Source organism: Colius striatus, chromosome 3 (assembly GCF_028858725.1).
Source record: "Colius striatus isolate bColStr4 chromosome 3, bColStr4.1.hap1, whole genome shotgun sequence".
NCBI classification, from domain to species: domain Eukaryota; kingdom Metazoa; phylum Chordata; class Aves; order Coliiformes; family Coliidae; genus Colius; species Colius striatus.
Window position 1 is genome coordinate 40,631,999 of NC_084761.1, and position 26,300 is coordinate 40,658,298.

Consider the following 26,300-nt stretch of genomic DNA (forward strand, 5'->3'; position numbering starts at 1 on the left):
TTGGTGCTTCAGAGCAAGAGGGCTTTTCTTCCTCAGCTTTGCTGCTGTGCAGTACCTGCTCTCCTACATCTGCAGAAAAGACAGAGCCTGGGCTTTGCATCACTTGCTTGGCGTGGAAAGCAGTGGTGATTCCAGATGGAGCAACTCCTGGAATTCAAAATGTCTCTTTCTCTAAAAGTAAGTACAGGAAAGATTTAGGAAAGGAAATGCAACTCCCTGAAACCAAGCACTGGAACAACATAATCACTCCAAAGACAGAAGAGAGAGTCTAACAAAAACAGGTTAACAGCTTCAGAGAGGGATTATCCCATGACTTGGAATGTGTTTATTGTCCCTGCAGTGTCACAGCAGGGGAGCGGGGACACTCCAAAAATTGTCTCAAAATCATATCCATGGCAAAGCAACATGAGTGACACATTTCAGCAGCATCTCTGCTTCTTCCAAAAAAGAGTGATTTTTTTTTTTTATTTGTTTTGCTTTGTTTAATTTCAAATTGGTTGTCAGCTCTCTGGGCTTCTGGGGTTTATTTTTCTGTTCTCACGAGTCACTCAACACACTAGATGGGCTTTAAAATTCACAGAAACTCAGAACAGCCACAAAGTCCTGTGGTTTTGAAGCCAGTTCTCTTAACGATGGACGAAACTTTGGCTCTGAAGGTTTCTTCACCACTTCCAGCTGGGGGGATAAGCTCATCCCAGTTCAGGGGAAGGGTTGAAAAGGTAAAAATGGACCAAGAGCCCAGCTCCCTGTGCCTGCCCTTTCCCATAAATCCAGTGTGGCACCACAGAGAAGCTTCATGGAACCTGTAGTTGCCCTGGGGTCCACAGAGAGAAGGGTGAGTACAAGGTAGGAGGATTAGGACAGTCACAGATGTGGCAATAAAACTCTAATCAAAGGAGACAAGGGCTTTTATAAACATGCCAAGAGGAAGGACATCCTAGAAAGCCCATTAGGGGAAGGGACAGAAAGACATAACTAACGAGAACTGCTGACAAATGGCTTAGGCTTTGCAACTGCTTGCTTGAACCAGAGAGGACAGCAGCAAGAAGCAGACCTACAAGGGCATGTCCTCCCCAAAGGGGTCCCGAGCGCTCACCAGCAAATGTGGGAAGAACAATGGCTACTGGTTGCCACACATTTGTGATTCTTTATGGTCACAGAGGGATGTATGTTGCTCCACCTGCAACTTACCCCCCCAGACTCCTCCTTGCAGAGGTGTCAGGCTACACCTGCAGCTTGCCTAGAGACATGCACCCATCCTCCCGTTTGCATCAACCAAAACGCGCATCCAGGCTGGGGGAGTCTAAGGTCCACGTCCCCCTGCTCTGTTTGAGGATGAGTTTGACTCAAAACGTTCAGCCTTTAAGAAGAGACTTGAAACCCTACCTACAGCATTCAGAGCCAAATCTTTTTGGCTACAGCTTTCCTATAGCCCTTGGTGTGAATGTCCTGCAGCCATTCACCTCCCCACACTGCTGCTGCAAGCTTCTCATGCAGACAGGAACACTTACTTTCCTGTTTTTAAGCCCAACAAGCCACTCAAAGCAGACAACAGGAGCTCAAATGCCTGAGCTGGAAGAGACTGTCAGTCTCTGACCTTGACTGGATATGAGTCTGGCAGGACACTTACCTCTTAAGACAGGAAACAACTGTGTCCTTCCGTGGATGCCTTATGCCTGGGGACAGACCTGCTCAGCCTGGCTGGCTTTCTCTGCACTGTGTGTGCAGACCGATACCCTGCCTCCTCTTGGAAATAAGACTCTCAGCCAATAAGTTCTGTATCAGTGCGGCTCCTCTGAGGGTATCTTGTAAGCACTCTCAACCCTTAACAATATCCTGTAACTTTCAGCCACCTTGCTACACCCGAGCTTAAGACAGATCTGCATCATGAAAGGCATAGTGGGCAGATTGGTACTCTAGATGCATAAATGTTTACTTCGCACTGAAAAGAAACTCAGCCTTATCCATCAATGCACCTCAAGCTTCTCTGTATGAAGGATGCTGTCATTTTGACTACTGTCATTAAAAAAAAAAATGTACTAATACACATGCAGTGTATTAAAAATGGTGCCTGTGTGCTGGCTGCTACACAGATTTAGTGGTACAGTACAAACTAATGCTGATACAAGCCAGATTTTCCCCCAATACCACAATCTCTTGTTCACCAACAAGTTCCATCAACTTCCATTAGGCTTTTCAAAGATGCTATAACCCAGGCTTTCATCACTTGCCTATGTTTAAGCACATGAGAAGTCAATGAGATCGCCTGACGGTTTGAGGCTGAGTGTCTCCCTCCATGTGGGAAGTTCTCTGTATAATTTACTAGCGTGTGAGGAACATATTAGTGTCCTACACAGAAAAAATGAAATCCAGACCTGACCAAAACAGGGTGTTTTGTCCATTCAGATGGCTTTCTTCTCTTTTTTTGTGTGTTTTCCTGAAGTCAGCTTTTCTCTGTGACTAAAGTGCATTGCAAGTGCAAACATATGGGCTTCAGGATATTTTACCTGTAAAAACATGTTCTGCTTATTTTTAAAGGAATGTGAAAATACTCCTGTGAGAATCAAGCCGCATAACCAGGACCAGCCTATACTGAGATGAAAATCATTGGGAAGTGAGCTGCATCTGTGAGTGAGCCTTTGCTATTCGTGCCTGTCCAAACAGATCAATCAGCCCACTCTCGTGCTGTTTTCCAGTGCTACTGCTCAACAGCTTCATTCACATGCTGCTGTTGCCTAAATCGTGCTAATCAGCCAGTCAGATAAAAGTTATTACAAAAGTTGGAGGAGTATAAATACACAGCTTCTTCTCTTACCTTCCGCTGAGAAGGAAACCAATAACAACGGCCAGCAGAATGACTCCCACTGTTACAGACACAACAATTATAGGAATCTGGCTCTGGTCACTGGATGCAGCTACTGCTGAGATGAGAAACAGAAAATGGAGATTAAGGTCAAAATGACAGTCAGCACTCACATGAGTCTTTCTAGTGAGGCTGCCAGTGAGGTTTCAAGTCTTACCAGTCTGTTTCTTCTTTTACCGTTTGTTTCCCCCCTTTACTGTCTGTTTCTAGTTTGGAAAGGAAATGGGTGGAAAGAAACCAAAAACACATGCAAAAACCAAGCCAAAACCCCAACAAAATCACATCTCATCACTGAATTCAGAAACCGAAGTGTTGCAGAAGGCAGTCTTTGAGTTTGCAAACTAAAGTTTGTCTTCCTGGGTTAGCTGCATTAGAAATCACAGAGATAAAAGATGAAAACCTAACAGATCTCCATTTGCAGAAAGAACATTTCTGGAATGCTACTGGTTAGGAGACAAACAAGATGTCCGAGATAAACAGTATTACCTCTGCTTCAAGAATCTATAAACAATTAGAAACTAACTCCTTGTGGCATCTCTATCACATGGCCAGAACGTGCCCTCTGTAAAACAGGAATTTGCTAGACACAGATACTGGTTGGTCTTTTTATTGGCCAATGGAAGCAGAACACTCCCAACTCATGCCTTGAAAAGAACCTTCTTGTCAAAAGGCAGGAAATGAGACCTGTGATAAAGATGCCAGCAGAAAGGTCAGGAAAGCTATCCTGAGCAAACTGGGTTTTGCCACAGATCAAGTGAGTGCAGGTGAGCAAGCTCCTGCAGCCTGTAAAATGGAAATGCTAACACCACTTGTGTCTCCTTTATCTGCTTTGCATTGCAGGGCAAGGAGCCTGTCTCTCCCCACAGGTTTGTATGTGGAGTTCCCTAAGAAGAAAGCAAAGCCTCCTCACTCTGTCCTCTCTGCTGTCAGCTTGTTTAGCTGTATATATTTAACCAGCCCAAGGTACAAATCTGGCAAAACTAACTCCCTGGCACAGGTGCTGCTGCTGAGGAAAAACCTTGCTACAGCTCCTACTCTTGTGCCAGCTCCGGATGGAGCTTCACCCACTCTGGGGAGCAGCAGGAATCAATTGCACACTGAAGAAGCCTTTAACTAAACAATTGAAGTAAAAAGTGGTCCTTAGCACAGGATTAACGTTACGGAAGACATAAAATAACTGAATATAGCTCCATATTAATTGCTAAAAGAGAAGAAAGACAAAAGGGTATGGCATTAAGCATCGATCTGCAATGGGTTTGACGTAGCTCTATGTCCAGGAGCGCTCTGTTGCTCACCAGCTACAGCAATGTAAAGGATTTCAGGAGGATTGGCCATGAGACGTTAAATATTTAACATTAACTGCTCCAAACCTGTGCTATCATCCAGAGATTTTATTAGCCTCACAAATTTATGGAGGCTCCTTAAGATGATGTTTTATTGCTTTCTTGACAAAATAATTAAAAAGTAAAACATTTAAAGGAGAACATTAAGCCATGACTGGTGGTTTTTCACACAGCTCGAGGGATGGGAAAATTAGATCAATCCTGCCATGATCTATGGCAGCTAAAACACCCAAACTCATAAGCTGAGCTAGGACCTTGCTGCCCTTTAAAGCTGGGGAGAAACTGCATTACTCCTCCTCAACTTGGTGACATGTTCTCACTCTCACCAATCTGACTAGCTGGCTTAGCTCACCGATGCAGCTGAAGAACAGCTTCTGGCAAGGTTAGTTTTATCAGTGCTAGGCAAGCTTGGTGGCATTTGGAAAGGAAGACAGTGGCAAGTGGATACAATCAGTAACAGCTTCCACTGAAAAATGGAGCCCTGGCTGCATCACAATTCTTTGCTGAATTGCACATGCAGGCAGCAGTACATAATCAACCACTAACATCTGGAAAAAGAGGACAGTCCAAAACAGGTTACAGCTTTTCTCCCACTGCATTTCTCAGGCTGTTGTTTCATATTCCCTCCAAGTGCCTTACATATAACTTTAATGAAACCTTGTGAACTGGAAACAAAACCCGTCATTCAGTCCAAATGATTTTGGAAGCTGTTTCTGATTCTCACAACAGACACTGAAAAGTTTTCATTTCTGCTTGAATCAAAATAATTTGCTTTGGCTCTAACAAGAGGTTCAGAGATGAACTCTGGTGCAGCAGTGAGATTTCAATCTGTACTTGCTTTCAGATTCCCAGAGATGTGCAGGAAAGCAGTCAGCATTAATATAGGGCCTTGGAAAAAAAAAAAAAACAACTGCTTTTTAAAAGGCTTTAAGTGTCAAAGACAGATGCATTTTGGAAGTTCCAGAAGCCTATGTTTTATTTCAGTTCTACCAAGCCTTTAAACTGAAGAAGGTTAAGACTTGCTTCGGCCAGACCTCAAGTCCAACAGAATGGTTCCCAGCTCCCAGACTGGGGACTATGCCATAGGTATTCCTTCGACCACACCAGCAGCTTCTTAGTATCAGGGAAGTACCTACTCCTCTGCCTTCTAAAATGATAACAAGATTGGGATGCAGCTGGGACTACATGACTAAAGGGGTCTGCTACATGATAGCAATAAATCAAAAAAATCCTGCTTAACACAAATATTTACACAATGGGCTTTATTGCCAGTTTTGATGGTACTGGATCAAATGTGCATATATGTCATGTATTATTTATTAGTAGTCTGGAACACTATTACGCAAACAACTTTAAATTAGAAACTTTCCAACTGCAAGTAAAATTTCTTTAGTATAATATAGAATAGTTTTTGGCATAATGTGATTTTGTTGCTATTTATGGGGCATGATAATGGTTAATACAATAAGAAATACATAAAATAGAGCATTCTTATTGCATTAATGTTTGCATTGTGATGCAATTTGCACTATATTAGTTCCATCACTGGCCCCACAGTTACATCTGCACATGTATAATGATTCCTTTAAAATCTATTATGGCCTCAAAGGTGGCATGCACTGAAAAGACAATTTGGCATTCTCTCCTCAAAGATGATGAATTTTAAATGAACTGAATTAACAGTAATCAAAGTATTGATGAATTTAAATTTCCAAGGTGAACTTACAGAAAATAGGCTCTTTCCCACAGGAATGAACAGAGATATTTCCACCACAAAATTTGTCTTCCATGCAAACGTTATAAAAATTTAATAAATGACAGTTGTACAAACCAAAAAAGATGGGACATATTATCTGAGGGAGAAAATTATCTTTGACACCTCTGAAAAAAATTGGTAATCGATACAAAAAGAATCTCCTCACAGCTGTGCCTGAACACAGGGGAAAGAGCAGCTGAGCCTCTCCATGCCTCAGGAGCTCACCCTGCCACAGAAGCTGTACCAGAATCCAGACCTACACAATTAGATTCATTAAAAAAAAAAAAAAAAAAAAATCAAGCCTCACAAATTTGTAACAGGCTGAGCAAAAGTCCTGCACCTGCAGTGCACATTTTTCCCATTTCTGATCACAAGTCAAATTCCTTTCCTTAAGGCTGTGGCATTGGCAGCCAACAGAAACCATCTTTCAACTTGACAGGAGCTTACACCAAAAGATGTTAATATTGGTTCAATTCTTCCCCTTACAGAGAGGCACCATTTCAGGGATTTTTCCCCAGATGAAGTTATTTAAGAGAGCTCAGCATCCTCTGCAGACAGCCATTAAGAGGGGAGTCCCTGTCGGGTTTTGCATCAGTTGTCATAAAATTTTTCTAAGCAGGGAACAATATGAATCTCTGGAGCCTGAAGAGCACATGACTTCCTCTCCTGCCTCAGTACATGAATACAAGGACAGACGTGTTAGCCTGTCCAGTTGACTGTCACGACATGCCTGATGTTTCTGAAGTCAAGAGGTGAGGCCAGGACAAGGAGGAGCTCTCTGCAAAGGTACTGATCCCCTGACTCATTACTGGCAACTGTTCTGTACGGGCTGATGGTAACAAAAAGGACTTACACATAGGGCTGGTTTCAAACTCAAATCTTCGACTGAAGCCACCGTAGCCAGCTGCGGTGCGGGCTCGGATTTGGAATACGTACGCCGAGTCTGGTTTCAAGCCATCCGCCGTAATCGTCGTCTCTTTAGATTTGATGATGGTGTAACTCGTCTCCTGGTCCTTTTCCCAAGCCACCCCCCCACAAAAATACAACATAAAGTTCATATACACAAATAATGTCTCTCAGAGAAGACAGACCCTTAACAACCCCGACAGCAATGTTACAAGGGATGGCTGAAATATGCGTTTTTTGAGACTCTCTTCCCCAAACCCCCATCTTTCTGAAGGCTCTTTCTGCAGTACAAAATGCAAAATTTGATTTTCCCTTTATAATTAATGGCTCTAGGAGGTATGAAAAAGAGGGGCTTTCCACCCAAAAATAACAACATGGGGACCACACCAGCATCTGCAGTATGAGCATCTATCCATCACTCGGGAGCTACATGGCCTAGGGCAATGAAAAGGTTCATGCTACAAAGATCAATCCTAAGGCACGGGGCAGAGGGAAGAAGACCCATCGTCTTAGAGAGGGATTTTAATTTATACCAGAACTTCCCAGTAACGTAATTAGGCCTAAAAGAGAATAATGTATTGTACAATGAATAACTTTATGCTGACATTTCTAGAACCACAAATTAGAGCTTGGGAAAGGAATAGTAATTCAAAACTCTATGAAAATACCTAATTTTGTGTTGTTCTTCTGAAGTAACGAACTTGATGAGAAATTGCTGAAATAAATCTTCATTTACATCAGTTTCTAATGTAAAAGAGTTTCAGTTCTCTGATTAAAATTTCACTCAAATGCTTGGTAATTACTCTTAGAATTATTTACTGAAACACATAATCTAGACAAGAGCTCATAAATTAAGGTCTACAAACTTGAAAACTGCTTTTTATTCATGATATCCTCTCAGATCCAAATTATTATGAGGTAAACAGGAGCTCTTAGTAATTCCCTATCAAGATTTCTGCATAGCTCTTAGGATTCAAACTGATTTATCTCTCAGGTAACTTTCCATAACCAGTAATACACCTGGATAAGGCCCTAAGAATGCCCAAATGTAGAATTACAGATTTTCTCGTAAAGGAATGAGATCTGACAAAACTCAATTTTGCAAAACATTTAATATAGATCATTCTCATCCCTTGGAAACGAACACTGCAAATTTTCTCTTATTAAGGGCTGAAAATTGAAATATAAAATACAGTAGCAATAAACAAAAAAGATTGAGGATAACATACCACATCTAATTCCATGACTGGTTAAAAAGCATTAAGTAAATATTAGGTCACAATTTTGCTTGCATGTCAGCCCAATTAGGCTTTTAATACACTGTGGGCTTCTGGGAACATTTAAGTACTTGAGCTTTCCTACAGAAAACATTAAGCTTCACTATCAGTATGAAAGAAATAAATCAAGACAGCATAAACTCGGACTGGCTGTAGCTACCACCCTGTGAAGGACTTGCACTTAAAGAACTATTTACTGAAGCCATTTGAGACTAGTTCTGAATCACAAAGTTTTAAGCCCCACCTCCCTGTGGTTTGTTTGGAAACAAACTAGGTAAAATGAATAAATATATGGATTTTCTTGCTTTAATTGTTGCTTGTTATCAAGGTTTCTAGAGGCTAATCTTCCCAGGCTACTCTACAGTAAGGATTCAATGCACCACAGTAGCCATTTAAACAAGTTAATAAAAGAAACAGTAATGGATTATTTCCAGCAATAGCATATCCTGATTCCTTCTTTGTGCTGTAATGTTTTAGAAATCATCATCCCTATTTAAGCCATTTGTGGATGGTGTGCCCTTGCCCAAGATCCCTCCTTTGCAAAAATACTGTTAATTCTGTCCTGATGCACAAGATTTCCAAAATCCTTCCACTTGTTTGCTCAGGCTGCTTAAGCAGGTCCCCCCCACGAGCAGTGAAAGAAGAGGAGTATGACTCAGTCCTGATCTACATTCAGTGGTTTCAACCTGGGTCACAGACTGAACTACTGGAAGACCTTCCTTCAAAAAGAAATTCAATTCCTCCCCAAAAGTGAATTGTGACCTCAATTTCTTTATTTTCCTCTTGTTTTCATGTAGAAAGCTTGGTTGTTAAAGAAGAAAAAAGAACACTTTACATTCCCCACTAAAGCAAGAAACTGCTACTCGGTCAACTCTTGCAAACCCAATTTTTAGAAATCTAAAATGTCCAAAGATGGCTCAAAAGAGCTACATGGCTCAAAATATGCCATTTAGACAAAACATATTCCTTACTGTTTGGATTTAAAATGCATTAATTTTGCAGGAAGAGAACATGTTGCCAATTGGAATTAAGACTAGGAGAGGTAAGTTTTTTAGGAAGAGAGAGTGTTTTCCATTAGACAGAGAGCAACAGCTGGAAAACTCAAGTAAGCTTTTAAGCCACTATGTCTGTCTTCAAATCAGAGCAGGCGGAATGCCTTGGTGAAACCTTTCTCCTCTCCTTACAATATGGATGCAAAATCAAATGAGAAATTGAAATACCAATGGCAAGGGATAGTCTGATGTTTCCGGGAGGAGATAGAAGCTCAATCTCCAACCCCTCCTATTTTTAACAAATGAGCAGGATCTTTCTTAATGTGATAAGGGTGGAGAGGTATCTGACACGTAAATTTAATGTATTTGTTCAAGTGAAGTAGCACACTAATGGAAAACAACACTTTCATTTCAAGTCTTCCTAATCATTTACTGCAAAATCAATCTGACATTGATTTATGCATAAAATCGCTCTACTCCCTTCCATGACTCAAATAATTGTAACTAAAAGGACAGTAAAAGAGAAGGTACTTGGGATGATCAGCAATCAGTCCATCACACCTTTTCAAAATATTTGATTTCATATTCCAGGATGATGCCGTTGGGTCGATCTGGCTCCTGCCAGGAAAGGGAGATGCTATTTTTAGTTATCTTCCCTTTTTTCACACTACTGACTGGAGAAGGTGCTGCAAGACAGGAGAAGAACAGAACAGACAAAATCCATGGTTAGTAACATGGTCTGTCCCTGCTGAAGTCCAACTTGTCCACGCATCCTCAAACGCAAGGTGATCCTTAGCTACTGTTCATCAGTTGTGCCTGTTTGCACCTTGCTGGTATCTACCCATTGTTAATAACTCGCACAGATTTCCGGCAGCTGAGGATCAGAGCAGTGTCAAAGCAACAACATGAACTACTATCAATAGTTTATACATCAAACCTGTCTTTTCAAGCACTTTTCAAACACACCAATCCTACATCTTGCCTTTTTGAATGTGTCAGGGGGCTACATTATCAGAATTATGGAATGGTCACACACTGCTTTCATTCATCTGCTTTGTAAGTATGTATTTTTCGGAAGACCTTAGACTAAGTGGTTTATTTTTTGGCTTGTGTAGTAGTTAAAACCTAGCTATCTTTCATCTCCTTCCTTCCAGAACCAAGGATCAGGGTAGCAAGGCCATTACAACCTTTACAATTCAATCACTCTCCATAAATATCACTGGAGTGTTACAGTTCACACAGTGATGCTAATTCCTTGCAAATGGCAATTGTAAAGATTTGAATGGTAATCATAGTTTGGAAGTTTGCAGCGTGCTTGGAGAAGCCACAGCATGAAAGCAGCTATACCAGCGCTGCTTATTATTTTAAGATGCAGTCCTGAAAGGTTATCTGCCCTTTGCAGCCCACATGTGCATCAGAAACAGGCTTGATCCTTTGTTTTCAGCCTGGTATATACAGATACTTTTCAAGTTGTGGTTGTTACCATCCCTGCCAGCTCCCTAGTATAAGTTGCTAAGGGCAATGCAACTCTAACACCCTAGGTATTTCATGACAGAGATTAGGAAATAATAGTGAAAAGGAGATAGGACTGTAGTCTCTAACTCACAGGGCCAAGAGTAGCTTCTCCAGTGGAAAAAACAGCCCAAGCCTGGCTGAGGGCCTTTGTCTCACCCTTTGGACTGGCCAGCTCCCAGTATGGATTTACAAGGGCGTCGGAGAGACCATGGCAAAGGCCCTTGTGGCCATATGGGGAACTTAGTGCAAAGAGTAGTATCAGAAGACCACATTTTAGCTTCCAAAAATGTATTTGAAGGTACTACTACTACAAAAGAGAGACTTTTCTTTTAAGCAGGACCAGCTAATTATCATAACAATAAAAAACCCAACCCCAACTCATTAAGTAAAATAAAGACAATAAACAAAATAATTTTGCCAGGTCTGATCTTCAGGAAAAAGGAGTACGGGAAAAGCTACAGACAGTTATGCCTGGACTGAAGGATAGCAGCAAGCCTTCACTTTTAAAGCAAGCTATCACCTCTGAGTATCTTTTCAGCACCAGTTCTTCTCACAGCCAACGCTCACTTTTTAGCTATACATCCACCACTGTGCTCTCAACTGCTCGACCAAGCAAGTAAAAACCACCTTGAGTTGAATGATAACCGCGTTATTAGGGACCATACAGTGATCACCAAAAATTTTTCATCCACAAAAGTCCCCTTACCGTCAGCTGATGTCCTCCACAATTTTTTGGGCTACATGAAGGCAAATGACAACCTAGACTCAAACTACTAACCTGGTACATGTGAGATACACATTCCATGCATTTGTGTCAGATATATTAGCCCAGAGAAGAAATAACAAGTAATGAACTCCATTAAAGTAGGATGAACTTCCCTTCTAATGCAAAGGGAGCTACATGGTTTTCAGAGGCATCAGAAAACAAGTCTCACTGAGGTGGTGGTGCCAAATAACAGGGGCCTCTACAACCCTAGCTAAATAGATGATACCAATTGCTTCTCAACATGAACCACTCAAATGCTGTACACAGGGGATGGAGACACCAAAGTACTCAGAAAAAGAGACCTGTGCCCCTCTAAGACTGTTTTCCAGTGCCGCCAAATCCCTGCAACACTCACCCCAGGCTTGGAGAGCTGACAGGAGAGGTTTGGCAAGATGGAGAAAGTCAGAGCTGAGAATTAAAACTTTTAAAACTCCTACTAGCAAAAGCAAACTTGAGAACAAGGGGATACATCAGCCCTCCTCAGTATCAAACACCTCTCAGGAAGGGAAAAAATACGGAATTCTCAGTTTTAAGGTCACCTGACTAAATAATGGACTTTTCATCCACTTTATTGAGGGTTCCTGAAGCATTTATAGGACTAAAGCTCAAAAATGCTTTAAGAACAAGAGAACGATGCAGGTGTTCCTGTACTCTGCTGCAAAATCTTTTCCTGGGAGGTTCAGAGCAGTTTAGCTCTCTTTCATGTGCATAGCACAGTGCAACACAAAATGCACCACCAGCCATCTGAGAGTGCCCATATACTCCCCAACTCCCCTAAACCAGAGCATCCTCTTCAAAAGCAACGTGTAAAAAGCTTGGCTAGTTAAATCTCTTGCCATGCAACTCCCTAACACTTTCAATCATGGCTCTGCAGAATACTCTGCTCTACCAGGAAAAGGAAGCAAGATAAGAAAATGAGTAACCCAAATCTCAGAATAAATTAGAAAAAGGAGTAACTGTATCCTTTTTGAATCTCCTTCAAAAGAAGCGTTAATGTGTAACCATGAGATAAAGGCCAATTAAGTAAATTCAATAAATCCCAGCGGTGCTGAGATGATATGGCAACTGCTCTGCATCCTCAATGCATGGAGATTACGATGATCTGAATTGAAGGAAGGAAGGTATAAGTATTTTAGAGTTTTCTTTGTCAAACAAAATGTAATCCAATCTAGGCAAGCAGACAAAGTCTGCAATCATTCCATCTTAAAAGCCTGCAACTGGATACTGTGCTATATGATCTCAGGAAAATAAAAGGATTACTTGTGACTTGCGTTTCAAAGGTCACTGCTTCTGCAACGGCAGCATCCTTTTAACAAGAAAGAAGTCAAGCCACAGAGCACTTCCATTTGGAGTACAACATGTAAAAAAAATAAATTCACTTAAGAGTCAAAGATATATAAAGCTGTAATCTCCCACGTTCCTCACGCAAGCAGGCAGAAGCCTTGTTCAAATCCTGGCCTTGACACTACAAAGGGTGGACCTATATCATGAATTGTTCACATCTTGCTTACCAAATAATCTGCACATACACATTAATCTCTCAGCAAGATGCTCAAAATCAAAGAGAGATACTACATCATTTATGTTTATGTCTGCTATTCGTGGAAACAGCCATGCGTGTGATGAAAGCAAACAGAAGATGTAACAAGGTGTGAAATTGCTAACGTACATTTTGTTTTCCTGAGACCAAAATTAATCAGGAAGCAAACAGAAGCGCAGAAATCTGATTCTACCTTTTTTTGTTGTAACATTTCTTAAGAAGACCAAGGCGACACACCAAATAAAAAAAGTTTCTGCAAAATATGCATCATTAATCACATCTGAATAATGATAGATCATTTCAAGAAGAACAGACCTTTTAGGACATTCTTCCTCTGCAACCTTTGATAATTACATTAGCACTGAATTAGCCATCTAGGCTCCAAATCCAGTACTCACAACATATTGTGCTGTGACCCACTAACATCCAAGATACAATGATGCTTAGTGGAATAAAATGTTAATTATATTTTAAGGGAAACTAATGTTATCAGGTGAATGACCACTGCACCAAGATGAAACAAATAATCTAGTTTCTACATCTCATGGTCTATCTAATGATCTCTCCAGTCCAATTACTTTTGCCTCGGTATTTTTCACTCTGGCAGAAACAACAGCTAATGGCTCCCTGTCTCATCTTTAGCTCCACAGCCACTGAAGTTTTCCACTTCTGATAAAAACGCCCAAACTAATCCCACCCTTCATCCCCAGTGGAAACACCAAGCCTAGGATCTTCAACCAGTTTTAGCTTCTTTTAGGTTAGATCCTTACTTGGAGTGACCTAGAGTAGCTCAGAAGGATATGCTTATTTACATCAGCAAAGGAGCTGGCACCCTTCCTTCCTTTGGCTCTACAGGTACCTGGGCTTCAGGTCCCTTTCCAAAGAAAACCATGGCATCAAAGATCCTGCTGCTATCATCTCTCCTGACTGCTGTTACAGGTATCTATGACATAGATACTTATAGCTACAGACATTATCTTTTATAGACATCTACACTATGGATTTTCATGTGTTTTTCATGGATTCACAGTTTCTTTTACTGTGATGACATTCCTGTATGTACAAAAGTTTGGGATCTAACACCTCCCTTGAGGTTCCTCCTTCCATGTGAAGTCACATTTCTTTTGCAGTCTAAATTGATGCCAGAAGATTTAAAAGTCAAATTGATGCTTGTGGTAAATCAATACCTTCACCTGCCATCATATAACTGTGGATATGAATATGATGTGGTGGGACAGCTCCCATTACTGGGGCACAGCCATGGTGGGCTACATATTGTTCAGGAAAGACAGACTGACAAGGTGTGGAGTTGCTCTCTATGTGAGGGAGCAATTAATGTGTACAGAATTGTGCCCGGGTAGAGTGCTTATGGGTAAAAATTAATGGGCAGGGAAAGGCAAGTGATATTGTTGTAGGAGTTTGCTACAGACCACCTGATCAGGAGGAGGAAGTGGGTGAGACCTTCTACAAACAGCTGAGAGCTGCCTCACAATCACAGTCCCTGGTCCTCATGGGGGACCTCAACCACCCTGATTATTTGCTGGGATAGCCACACAGCCAAGCACACGCAGTCCAGGAGGTTTGTACAGATTGTTGACGACAATTTCCTGTCGCAGGTGATCGAGGAACCAACAAGGAGGGGTGCGCTGCTTGGACCTAGTACTGATAAATAAGGAGGGCCTGGTTGGGCATGTGAAGGTTGGAGGCAACCTTGGCTGCAGCTACCATGAGATGGTAGAGTTCAAGATCCTGTGTGGAAGAGGCAGGAAACAAACCCTGGATTTGTTTCCAAACAAAACCATCCAGGGACCATGACCCTGGATTTCAGGCGAGCCGACTTTGGCCTCTTCAAAGATCTACTTGGACGAATCTCTTGGGATATGATTCTAGAAGACAGAAGTGCCCATGAGAGCTGGTCAATCTTCAAGCACCACTTCCTCCCAGCCCAGGATCAGTGTGTCCCAATGAACAAGAAAGGAGGAAAAGGAGGTAGGAAGCCTCCATGGATGAGCAAGGATCTGCTGGGACAACTCAGGCAGAAAGCAGCCATCTATGAGAGGTGGAAACAGAGGCTGGTTTCTTGGGAAGAGTATAGGAACATTGCCAGGGCATGCAGGGGTGCAACTAGGAAGGCTAGAATTAAATTTAGCCAGGGAAGGACAGTAGTAAGGCATTTTTCAAGTACATCAGCAGCAGAAGGAAGACGTGAGTGAATGTGGGCCCACTGATGAACACAGAGGGTGCCCTGGTGATGAGGATGTAGAGAAGGCCAAAATACTGGATGTCTTCTTTACTTCAGTCTTTACAACGAAGGCCAGCCCTTGGGAAATCCAGTCCAACAAGGATAGTAGGATGGCCTGGACAGCAGAGGAGTTGCCCTGGGTGGAAGAGGAAGCGGTTAAAGACTTGTTGGCCAAGCTTAAGGCTCATAAGTCAATGGGTCCTGAGGGGATGCATCCTAGAGTGCAGAGGGAGCTGGCTGATATGATTGCCAAGCTGCTCTCCAACATTGTTGAACAATAATTAAGGACAGGTGAGGTGCCTGAGGACTGGAGAAAGGCCAATGGCACTCCTATCTTCAAAAAGGGCAGGAAGGATGACCCAGGAAACTACAGGCTGATCAGCCTCACCTCCATCCCTGGAAAGGTAATGGAACAACTCATCTTCAATGTTGTCACTAAACATACGATGGAAAAGATGGGTTATCAGAGGGAGTCAACATGGCTTCACCAAAGGGAAATCCTGTTTGACCAGCCTGATAGCCTTCTAACCAGCTGGCTAGATGAGGGGAGAGCAGGGGATGTCATCTACCTTGACTTCAGCAAGGCTTTTGACAATGTCTCCCATAACATCCTCATCAAGAAAGCTGAAGTAGTGTGGCTTAGATGAGTGGACAGTGAGGTGGATCGAGAGCTGGCTGAATGACAGAGCCTAGAGGGTGCTGATCAATGGCACAGAGTCGAGTTGGAGGCCTGTGGCCAGTGGAGTTCCACAGGGATCAGTTCTGGGGCCAGTCTTGTTCAACATCTTCATCAATGACCTGGATGAGGGGACAGAGTGTACCCTCAGCAAGCTGCCTGCTGACACCAAACTGGGAGGACTGGCTGATTCCCCAGAAGGCTGTGCTGCCATCCAGCAGGATCCTGACCAGCTTGAGAGTTGGGCAGAGAGGAACCTCATGAGGTTCAACAAGAGCAAGTGCAGAGTCCTGCATCTGGGCAGGAACAACCCCATGCACCAGTACAGGCTGGGGATTGACCTGCTGAAGAGCAGCTCTGCAGAGAGAGAGACCTGGGAGTCCTGACTGATAATAAACTAAATATGAGTCAGCAATGTGCCCTCGTGGCCAAGAAGGCCAATGGCATCCTGGGATGCATCAAGAAGAGTGTGTCCAGCAGGTCAAGGGAGGTTCTTCTTCCCCTCTACTCTGCCCTGGTGAGGCCTCATCTGGAGTACTGTGTCCAGTTCTGGGTTCCTCAGCTCAAGAGGGACAGAGAAGTGCTGGAGAGTTCAGCGCAGGACCACCAAGATGATCAAGGGACTGGAACATCTTTCATACAAGGAAAGGCTGCGGGAAGTGGGGCTGTTTAGTCTAGAAAAGAAGAGACTGATGGGGAATCTTATTAACATTTATAAATATCTAAAGGGTAGGTGCCAGGAGGTTGGGACATCCTTTTTTTCTGTTGTAGCTAGCAACAGGACAAAGGGTAATGGGATGAAGCTGGAACACAAATAGTTCCACTTAAATGTAAGAAAAACTATTTCACTGTGAGGGTGACAGAGCAGTGGCACAGGCTGCCCAGAGGGGTTGTGGAGTCTCCTTCCTTGGAGGTCTTCAAGATCTGCCTGGACATTTTCCTATGCAACCTGATCTAGGTAGACCTGCTTCTGCAGGGGGGTTGGACTAGATGATCTCTAAAGGTCCCTTCCAACCCTACCATTCTATGATTCTATGACTTGGAGCAGTCGAATACTTCCTTAGTTTGAATAATAATCAATTGAGCCCTGTGTGATCACATGGGCAGAAGCAGCATATATAAGGAAGTAGCTTGCAAATGAAGTGTGGCTTTGAGTCAGCCTTGCTGGTTGAATTATGTTGCCTGTGTGTGTGTTTGTACATGCATTCTTTGCTTTTTTACATCCTTGCAGAAGCATCACTTGCATCATCACAACATTTAACCAAATAGTTATCCTATCAATAATGCACTTATAAAACCAGGTTTAATTGAAGAAAATGAAATCTGTATTGGAAGAGTTAAGAAAAGTAATTCTGGTTCCACTTCAAAAGCCAGGCACACTGCATTTTTTCACTCAGTTTCCAATTAAATAATTATTAATTTTTTTTCTCAGGCCTTTGGTGACTCCAGAATTTGGAGCAAGACCTGCCTGATTGACAGAGTCACACCAAAGGCATGTGAAACTGCAGGAGGCTTCAAGCAGGAGATTCATTTTAAACATGATACATGTATTAGTTAAAACAGAAACACTGCTTTGAGAAGGAAATAAAAAAAAAAAATCAGAGACTTCATTGTTATATCTCTTTGCATTTCTGTATATTAATTATATACTTTTATATAATTTTAGAAAAGCCCAACACCCAATGGCTCCCCTAAAGGTACTTTTAATGCAGATAATACACCTTAGCGTTTAATTCCTAAGTTGATTTTCAAGCTGCAAAAGTGTACCCCGGTTTGCCTCATAGTGAGTTTCAAAACTCTTGTACCCTGATGACATATGCAATGCAAACCATGTCTGGCTAGTTAGGCAAACAAGCTGGACTTGAACTTGCAGGTGATTCTAAGTGCTTCTGAAAATGGAGTCCAGGGAATTAAAGGTCTTTTGACTCTGTAGCATTAAATGACTTTTATCTCTATCTGAGATGGGATACATGGGATTTCAATGATGCACAGGCCTTGCAAGGGGGTAAATTAGTCCCAGGATTAAATCCAAACATCTTACCAAATACAAGACCAATCCAAAAACTCAGCTCACACCATCTTCTTTTGACTGATTTTTTAAGGTATCTCGAGTAGATGGGGACTTCATGTTGGTCTTATCTTTTTCACACATCAAATAGCAAAATGAGAACACGATCTCCAAATTTCCTTGGTGATGAATATATACTTTACATCTTCCACCTCCCAAGGCAAACACCTGAGGTAAACGCAGGTCTCAGACTAATTTAGTCTCTGCTATCCATCTCCATTTCAAATGCCACCGAAACCTGAGACATCTTGATGTGCACCTTGAAACAAAAGATGGCACACAAGAGAGAGGAACCTGATTCAAGCAACTCAGAGGCCCCAACAGAAGGCAGGGCCCCACTCTTGTAACATGAGTCCAGGGCTAACTGATGCAAACAGATTTATCTCACATGAAGAAAGGCAATGTTTCAGCTGGTTTCCACTCAAGTCCCTGAAAGATTATATGCTGCTCCCTGAGCTTGACAGTACAACATGACTTGAAGCCCAAGCTAGTCACAGTCAATGCTGCCCAGACCTTGCTCCTTCCCAGTCAGACATAGGGTTGGCTTTGTGCAAAGTGTTATGGTTTGACATGGAGCCGTTTCTGGCAATAGGGAAGGGGCTGTAAAGATGGCTCCTGTAGAAATTGCTTGAAACTCTCCCTAGCTCTGAGTCAGACCCCCTTCTGGGACTAAGCCAATTAGGTACCTCCATGATCACTTCTTAAAAGTCGAAAGAGGAGGGCTCTTCTTGTTCTTTTTCGGCTGGTGGTGCAAGGCGTTGAGAGAGAGAGAGAAGCGACCATGAGGACCTGAGGTCAGCAAGGAAAGAGAGGAGGAGGTGTGCTGGAGCAGAGACTCATCTGCATGGAGAAGCAGAGATTTGTTTGTACTTTGTACTCCCCCTGAGCCGTTGAGGGGGGAGGAAGTAGAGATATCTGGAGCAGTGAGCTGGGCCTGGGACTAAAGGAGGGATGGGGGAGGGAGATCTTATAGTGCTGGTTGTATTTCTCTCATCATCCTCCCCTGTTTTTGCTTTTTGTCTGTTCTGTTTCTTGTAGGCAGTAGAATAAACTTTCCTATTAAGACCTCTAAGTCAAGTAGTGGAGTCTGTTTTGCCTGGAACTGTTAATTGGCAGTGAGCCCTCCCTGCCCTTGTCTCAATCCACAAGGCCCTCCATTATCTTTTTTTTTCCTCCCATCTTGCTGAGGCCTCCACTGTCCTAAGGAGAGTGGAGGTGGATGGGAGTAAGAGACTGTCATGGTGCTTCATTGCTGGCTAGGCAAAACCACAACACAAGGTGAAACTCAAATTGTTGCCCAATTCTCTTGGAGAGCCTGTTTGTTCTTCGACAATGCTTTTCTCTGATAATTTCTCTCCAGATTTGTAACACTTGGACCTAAGACACTAGAGAAGTATCCTTGTTAAACACAAAGAGAGCAGGATGTGTGTTGTAGTTTTGTAGACGTTACTAACCTGATGATGCTTTTACTAGCAGCCCCACTATAGAAGTGCTCATGGTTAGAAGACACAAAGCAGAAAAAAGCTTCAATTTCTACTCACATTTAGAGAGATAAGAGAAGTGATCTTGCATGCAATTTCCATTAGCATAGGGATAACAGTTAAGCTCTTACTTCTAATCTGTGTAATAGCAGTATAACAGGATTTCTAATCTTCTACGTTCTAATCTGTGTAGTCTCCTAACTTCTAATCTGTGTAACAGAAGATATGTCTGGTTGAGACTGAGACTGCAATGCACCAGTGTGATCTAAGGCTTCCAGACATACTGTACCCCAAAACCCTGTTCTTGCTGTAATTCTGCCGCATTACTGTAACATGGGGAAAGGAAAGGTTCATGCACCCTAAATTCACCTAATTCAAGGCCAACTTGTCTCAGAGCATCTCCTGGAGGAGGCTGAAAGGAGAGAGACAGCACAGGAAAAAAGCAAGGGAAACAAAATATCTTCTGTTTAACAGCAGCTAGCTAACATCAGCTGACCCACCAACTAAGGACCTATTGCTTCTTGACACAAATCATTTGGTGAACACTTCATGATATCTAGCTACCCCTAGAAAACTATTCAAAAAAACCCAAAAACAAATAGCAAGAGAGCAATCTTCCTGCATATACAAAATCCCCACTCCCATCCTCATTAACTTGTGTTATAAAAACATATCTATAAAATATACTTCATTATTAAGAGTGATTACTGATAGTTGGTGCAGAAGTTATGGAAACAACAAGATGCATAGCTTTAAAACATTTGCATGCAGTCTTTTAAGCAAAATATGGTGTTAACAGTAAGAGAACAGGGTTCAACATATATTCCTCAAAGGACAGTGGATGCAATCAATGCAAGCTGTGTCATACACAAAACACTAAGACTCACTGAAGCATCCACCTTTGTGGAGGCAAGCCAGGCAGGTATACCAACATCTCACCTCTGGCACTCCTTTCTATATACCCTGTAGCTGATTGTGCAAATGTTTTTTAAAAAAATCCCTGGCTTTGTCAAACAGCTTTTAAAACATGTAACATAATTAAGTTATCCTGTGACACAACTATCATTTGTAGCAACTGCGACAGGACTACTGCCAGAGCCTAAAGACTCCAAAAAATCTGGGCACTAACCTATAGAGCCTTCAGCACAAAACTATTTTGTTACTCTTGATGTGTGCATCACCCCATGTACACCAGAGACAGAATATTTAATGGACTCTATCATATATCCAAACACCACAGAATGCTGGGCAAAACTTTCAAAAATTAAACTGGATTCTTGCTATTGACTTCTGTGTACAGAGGTGCCCAGACATGAATTTGGGTTCCTGGCAATCACAAATGCAAGTCTTGTCCTCTTAAAGAGCAGAAGTTGCCTGCAGATTCACACGACTTGCAGGCACGGGGCTTTAGGAAAACATGACCAGATACCACAAAAGAAAATTGTAGGTGATAAGAAACACCCCTCCCCAGCAATCTAAAAAGTTGTAAATGAGAATAATGGCAATAGTGGTAGTTTATCTCCAGATAGCGTGAGTCAGGCAACAGCCAGAGTCACCACTGGAAATGCCCACTGTTGGGATGTAGAGAAATCAGAAATGTCCTGGCGCTCCAGTTTTGAGAAATCCTCTATACTCTGTTATTTTTGTTTCCTTTATGACTTCTGAGAAGACTCATCATAGACAACTGTAGACTACTGAGCACACTCATCTTGAGAGAGAGGAAGTATTACCTCTAGCTTCCTCACCTCCCAAACACATTTAACATCTTATCAGGAAAAATGGTGTATGAGAATTTTAAGGACTATCTATATAACAAAGGCTATAAAAGGCACCATGCTCTCTAACGTCAGCTGAGGTAATTTTTTGCCTTTGAAATCTGAATGCTTGCCAACACTCACCTGTATTTTGCAGGGACTTCAAAGCCAGAGTCACAGTCACTATGGTGAAAAATCTCCTTCATAAAGATACAGATTGTTTAAACAAACAAACAAACAAAACCTTGCAACTGGCCCAGCAAGACTGGTCATAGCCATAATTCACTGTTTGGGGAACTTCTTTCCAATTGCCAGGCTTAGCATACACACATTTGTACTTACTGCAGCATCAAGCCCTGAGTCCTGCACAGATTGTTCCTGTTGAGCTGTAATTTATCCTAATCCCAGGAAGGGACAGGGAGACATTAGGTTGTCACTGTTTGCCTGGGCCCAGGGAAAAAGGTGCTCTGCTGTCCATCAACAGGTGCTTGTACTAGAGGCTGAGGTGTACTTGAGACAAAGGGTTGTTGGAGTAGGGAAGAGAGGTGTGAAGGAATATCTTCCTATAGGGTGCAGATCCAAACAGAATTGCAAAAACTGATACTGCTTTTTTCTAGGGCCCTTGGAAATCAAGATACTAAATTTTTCTCAAAGCTGGGGAACACTTTGCGGTTAAGACCAGAGCCAGATTCCTTCATGCCACAGAAGAGGTTTAATTTCCCTATATTCCATTAGTGGTTTAGTTGTGAAACCTAAGAATAAATACCATTGACTCACAAAACTGCTATTATAAATTCACTCCTATCAAAGAGGTAAGGATTTTACCTCTGATCCGTCGACGCACTTTGGCAAAATGCTTAACTTTAAGCGCATGAGTACTACCACTGCTGTCAGCATTTTGATGGATCATAGCCACAGGGCTCAGCATTTTGCAGTAGAATCCTCGTTATTGAGTGCATTTATCAGGTTAGCTTCCAGCACACTTACCAGTGCCTCTGCTATCATTGTAACCTAATATCTTATTTGCATTTAAGCAAAAGCTTCCTTTTAAAACCCACATACCAACAAAAACAAACAAACAAAAAAACCCCATAGCTACTGCATGAAAGACATAAAATGTGCGTGTTCCTGCTCCCTACTATACCTCATCTTCTTAAGTCCTAGAATGGCTCCTTTCTTCACACAAGACTTGCTGCATCCTTCTTTGAGCAGCTATCAAACTCTGAACTGAGTAAACTCACAGATCTTTTTTAAACTGCGTGGGAAATTTCCTTCTCTGCCAAGCCTGCCACTCTGTATGATACACCAATCCGTCTTGCTGATGAATTCTAATATTAAAGCCAAATTACTAAATACTCCAGTGAAATCAGAGGCAGCCACATAAATTCCTTGTGTTTCTACTTGAGGAAGAGCTACTGAAGAGGTGCAGCATGCCAGAGTGAAGAATGGGCAAATTCCTTAACTCCTGTGGTAGCTAGTTTTGAATTTCCCAGGATATTTGTCCCCTCCTACTACCACCACTCTTTTCTCACATCTGATTCATCAGTGGGAGAAAAGCATGTGCCCATCATCTTTGACAGGTCCCTGAGCTGGCCATAGTTCCCTAATGAAGACCAGAAGGCTTGAAATAAAATTCTTCTTCTTCTTAAAAAAAAAATCACACACATTATATTACAACAATCTAGAAAAGTAAAACCTCAAAGCAGCTAGAGCTGAAATGATAAGGTTTATACACCTGTGGTTATATATACTTGTGATCTATAAACCTATTCCCATCCTCTTCTTGGTTTCAGACTGACAGTCGCTTTTCTATATCAGAGCAAATGCTGCCCAGGCTATCACTGCTTTTAAGGGAAATGGCAGAAAAATGGAGACAAAATCTAATAGATATTATCCTTGCTGACAACCCAGACATCCTGCCCAGCTTTTTGGCACTTTAGTGTGATCATGGATACTGTCTGCCCTAAAATCTCAGCTTCCAAGCACTGAAATGAAGATAACTAGCAAATTCTGCACAGATCAAAGTGCACTACAGGTGCTTGGGAAAACATCTCTTGATATTACCAAGGGGAATTTTGGGTTCCTTCAGCTTCCCAAGGGGCAGCCTTTGCAGTATAAAACATAGGGACATGAAATGTCCCTTTGGAAAGAGGAAGAAGAGCTGCAGCTTCGATCCAGGGCTTCCCAGAAGGTAGAGAAGTTCATTCATCAGGTCCTTGGAGAGAAAAGGAAAGTGCTTGAGGGAGCTGGTGGCTCCGTACTGTGCCTCATTTCAAATGTTGGGAAAAACACAGTGCATTTTGAAGGAATACAAGAGGGAATTGGAGAACAAGTGCAAGTTGAGAAAGCTATGAACAGAGACTGAAAGAGGCAGAGCTGTTCAGGCCTGGGAAAAAAAAAAGAGAATGAAAGGGAACATGAGTCTCCAGATAAGTAAAAGGCTGCTGTCTCTCGAGCAAGATAAGCACAGAATTAAATTTAGAAACAGCTTTTTAAGGACAAAAATAATGAAGCAGTGGGGAAAATCACCAAGTGAACCTGTGGCATCTGTATCTTTGGAGGTTTTAAAGCAGGTTAGATGAGCACATCCTGAGATCCTTCCAGACACACAGCTTTACAAAAGCAGCTGGGCATCGTAAAGTGAGTGATAAAAATGAAAAGGATGTTGAAAAGCAGAGATCTGGGAGACATACATTTCGTGCCATTTACCAGCCTGCACATTTGTGCCAGGAGACATTAAGGCAAAATCCAAATTGTTGAAAGTCGCTAGTTGCACAAAAGGATGGCACTGGGATAAAAGCATCAGACCAGAGGAAATAATACTTTACTTTCTGTCTCTGCCAGAGACTCATAGCATGACCATGGGCAAGTCTCTTCATCTTCCCTGCTGTTCTCCGTGCAATAAAGATATGATAATTCCTTTATCTATTTTGACTTCAGGAGCAGGATGTAACTATTCAGATGCTGCCAGCACAATCTTTGCTTTGGCCTGCGGGCACTGCTGTAAAGCAAATAAAGAAAAGAAGGAATACCTGCAAGCATTACTCCTGGCAGCCGTCTTCTATTTAAATCAGAAGCAACTTGGCAACAAAGACCACATTGAGCTCAAACATGGAACAAAAACCCTACGTGAGTGATGAAAAGGAAAAATACAGGGAAATTTGAATTAAAGGCTTATTTTCATAACTTAGTAACTCTCTCCAACTGGTTTACAAGCAGAAGCACTTGCTGTGTGCTTTAAGATGAGCACTATGTGAAACTGTTTTGCTGAGGTGAAACTGCAGAGATCACGACTGAGCAACACAAAGCTGGGGATGAACATCAGTGTTTTGAATGGGATAAATGCAGCTGGCTCTTGACTTTCCCACCCTGGAGAGGCCTTACTTTCATGCAGGAAGCAAATTCAGACTCTCTTCTAAGAAAACCATCATCAGAAAGCTCAGGCAGTATGGATTGGATGAGTGGACAGTGAGGTGGATTGAGAGCTGGCTGAATGACAGCCCAGAGGGTGGTGATCAATGGCACAGAGTCGAGTTGGAGGCCTGTGGCCAGTGGAGTTCCACAGGGATCGGTTCTGGGGCCAGTCTTGTTCAGCATCTTCATCAAGGACCTGGATGAGGGGACAGACTTGGCTGCTGACAGCAAAATGGGAGGACTGGCTGATTCCCCAGAAGACTGTGCTGCCATCCAGCAGGATCCTGACTGGCTTGAGAGTTGGACAGAGAAGAAACTCATGAGGTTCAACCTCAGAGTCCTGCATCTGGGCAGGAACAATCCCATGCACCAGTACAGGCTGGGTGTTGAACTGCTGAAGAGCAGCTCTGCAGAGAGAGACCTGGGAGTCCTGATTGATAATAAACTAAATATGAGTCAGCAATGTGCCCTCGTGGCCAAGAAGGCCAATGGCATCCTGGGATGCATCAAGATGAGTGTGACCAGCAGGTCAAGGGAGGTTCTACTCCCCCTCTACTCTGCCCTGGTGAGGCCTCATCTGGAGTCCTGTGTCCAGTTCTGGGTTCCTCAGCTAAAGAGGGACAGAGAAGTGCTGGAGTGTCCAGCGCAGGACCACCAAGATGATCAAGGGACTGGAACATCTTTCATACAAGGAAAGGCTGCAGGAACTGGGGCTGTTTAGTCTAGAAAAGAAGAGACTGATGGGGAATCTTATTAACATTTACAAATATCTAAAGGGTGGGTGTCAGGAGGCTGGGACATCCGTTTTTTCTGTTGTAGCTAGCAACAGGACAAAGGGTAATGGGATGAAGCTGGAACACAAAAAGTTCCACTTAAATATAAGAAAAAATTATTTCACTGTGAGGGTGAGGGAGCAGTGGCACAGGCTGCCCAGAGGGGTTGTGGAGTCTCCTTCCTTGGAGGTCTTCGAGACCCACCTCGACATGTTCCTGTGCGACCTGATCTAGAGGAACCTGCTTCTGCACGAGGGTTGGACTAGATGATCTCTAAAGGTCCCTTCCAACCCCTACCATTCTATGATTCTATGAAAATATGGTAGGCTTTTCCCATTCCAGTTGTTTTCTGAAGATGTTGAAAACGATTTGAAGACAAACTCAAGAATACCTCAAAATGTTTTTGACACGAAAACACAATTTACGGATCTCACAGGAACTCTCCAGTCTTCTTTTTCCTTCTACTCCTGTCATGGTATGTCCTAAGTACTTGCCTAACCCAGCTGGGTTACCGTGGGTTCTGGAGGTCAGGACAATGTTACAGGGACAGGAAAAGAGGCCGAGCATCTGAGGGTAGGATTGCCATCCAGAACTAACCGGTCCCAGTCTAGATTTCAGATGTTTTAAATTGCAGCTGTGTGTGTGATGCATAAATGTACATGTCTTTAGCTTCTTCTCAGCATCAGAACCATGGTTGAACAGGTTCCTGTCTGTAACATGCTGCTGAACTCAATCTACACTGGTTGGTGGCTGGTTCTCCCAAAATAGTACTTTTCACTGCTTTGTGGTTATGACTGATTAAAAATTGAGTGACATATATCCACACAGTACAGCAGAGCAGGAATTTCCTAACTTTTTGGCTTGCATTTCTGATTGTGATGCTCTCTGAAGAGAGATCCATCCACCTCCTGGCTGTGAAACAAAAACAATGGCT

The 26,300-nt window shown here is 42.5% G+C and overlaps 1 protein-coding gene across 8 annotated transcripts in view; it reads right to left on the reverse strand.

The window, feature by feature from the left end:
- Nucleotides 1–26,300, reverse strand: part of EPHA5 (EPH receptor A5) — a 208,292-nt gene that overhangs the window by 45,273 nt on the left and 136,719 nt on the right. For 5 of the 8 annotated variants that reach the window (XM_061994327.1, XM_061994326.1, XM_061994325.1 and 2 more), the window contains 3 exons: nt 9,699–9,823; nt 6,816–6,975; nt 2,816–2,921 (listed from right to left, as the gene is read on the reverse strand). In XM_061994327.1, the coding sequence (XP_061850311.1) occupies nt 2,816–2,921; nt 6,816–6,975; nt 9,699–9,823 (391 nt within the window). The remainder of the gene's footprint in view (nt 1–2,815; nt 2,922–6,815; nt 6,976–9,698; nt 9,824–26,300) is intronic. The other 3 variants (XM_061994328.1, XM_061994323.1, XM_061994330.1) reach the window with 1 other exon arrangement.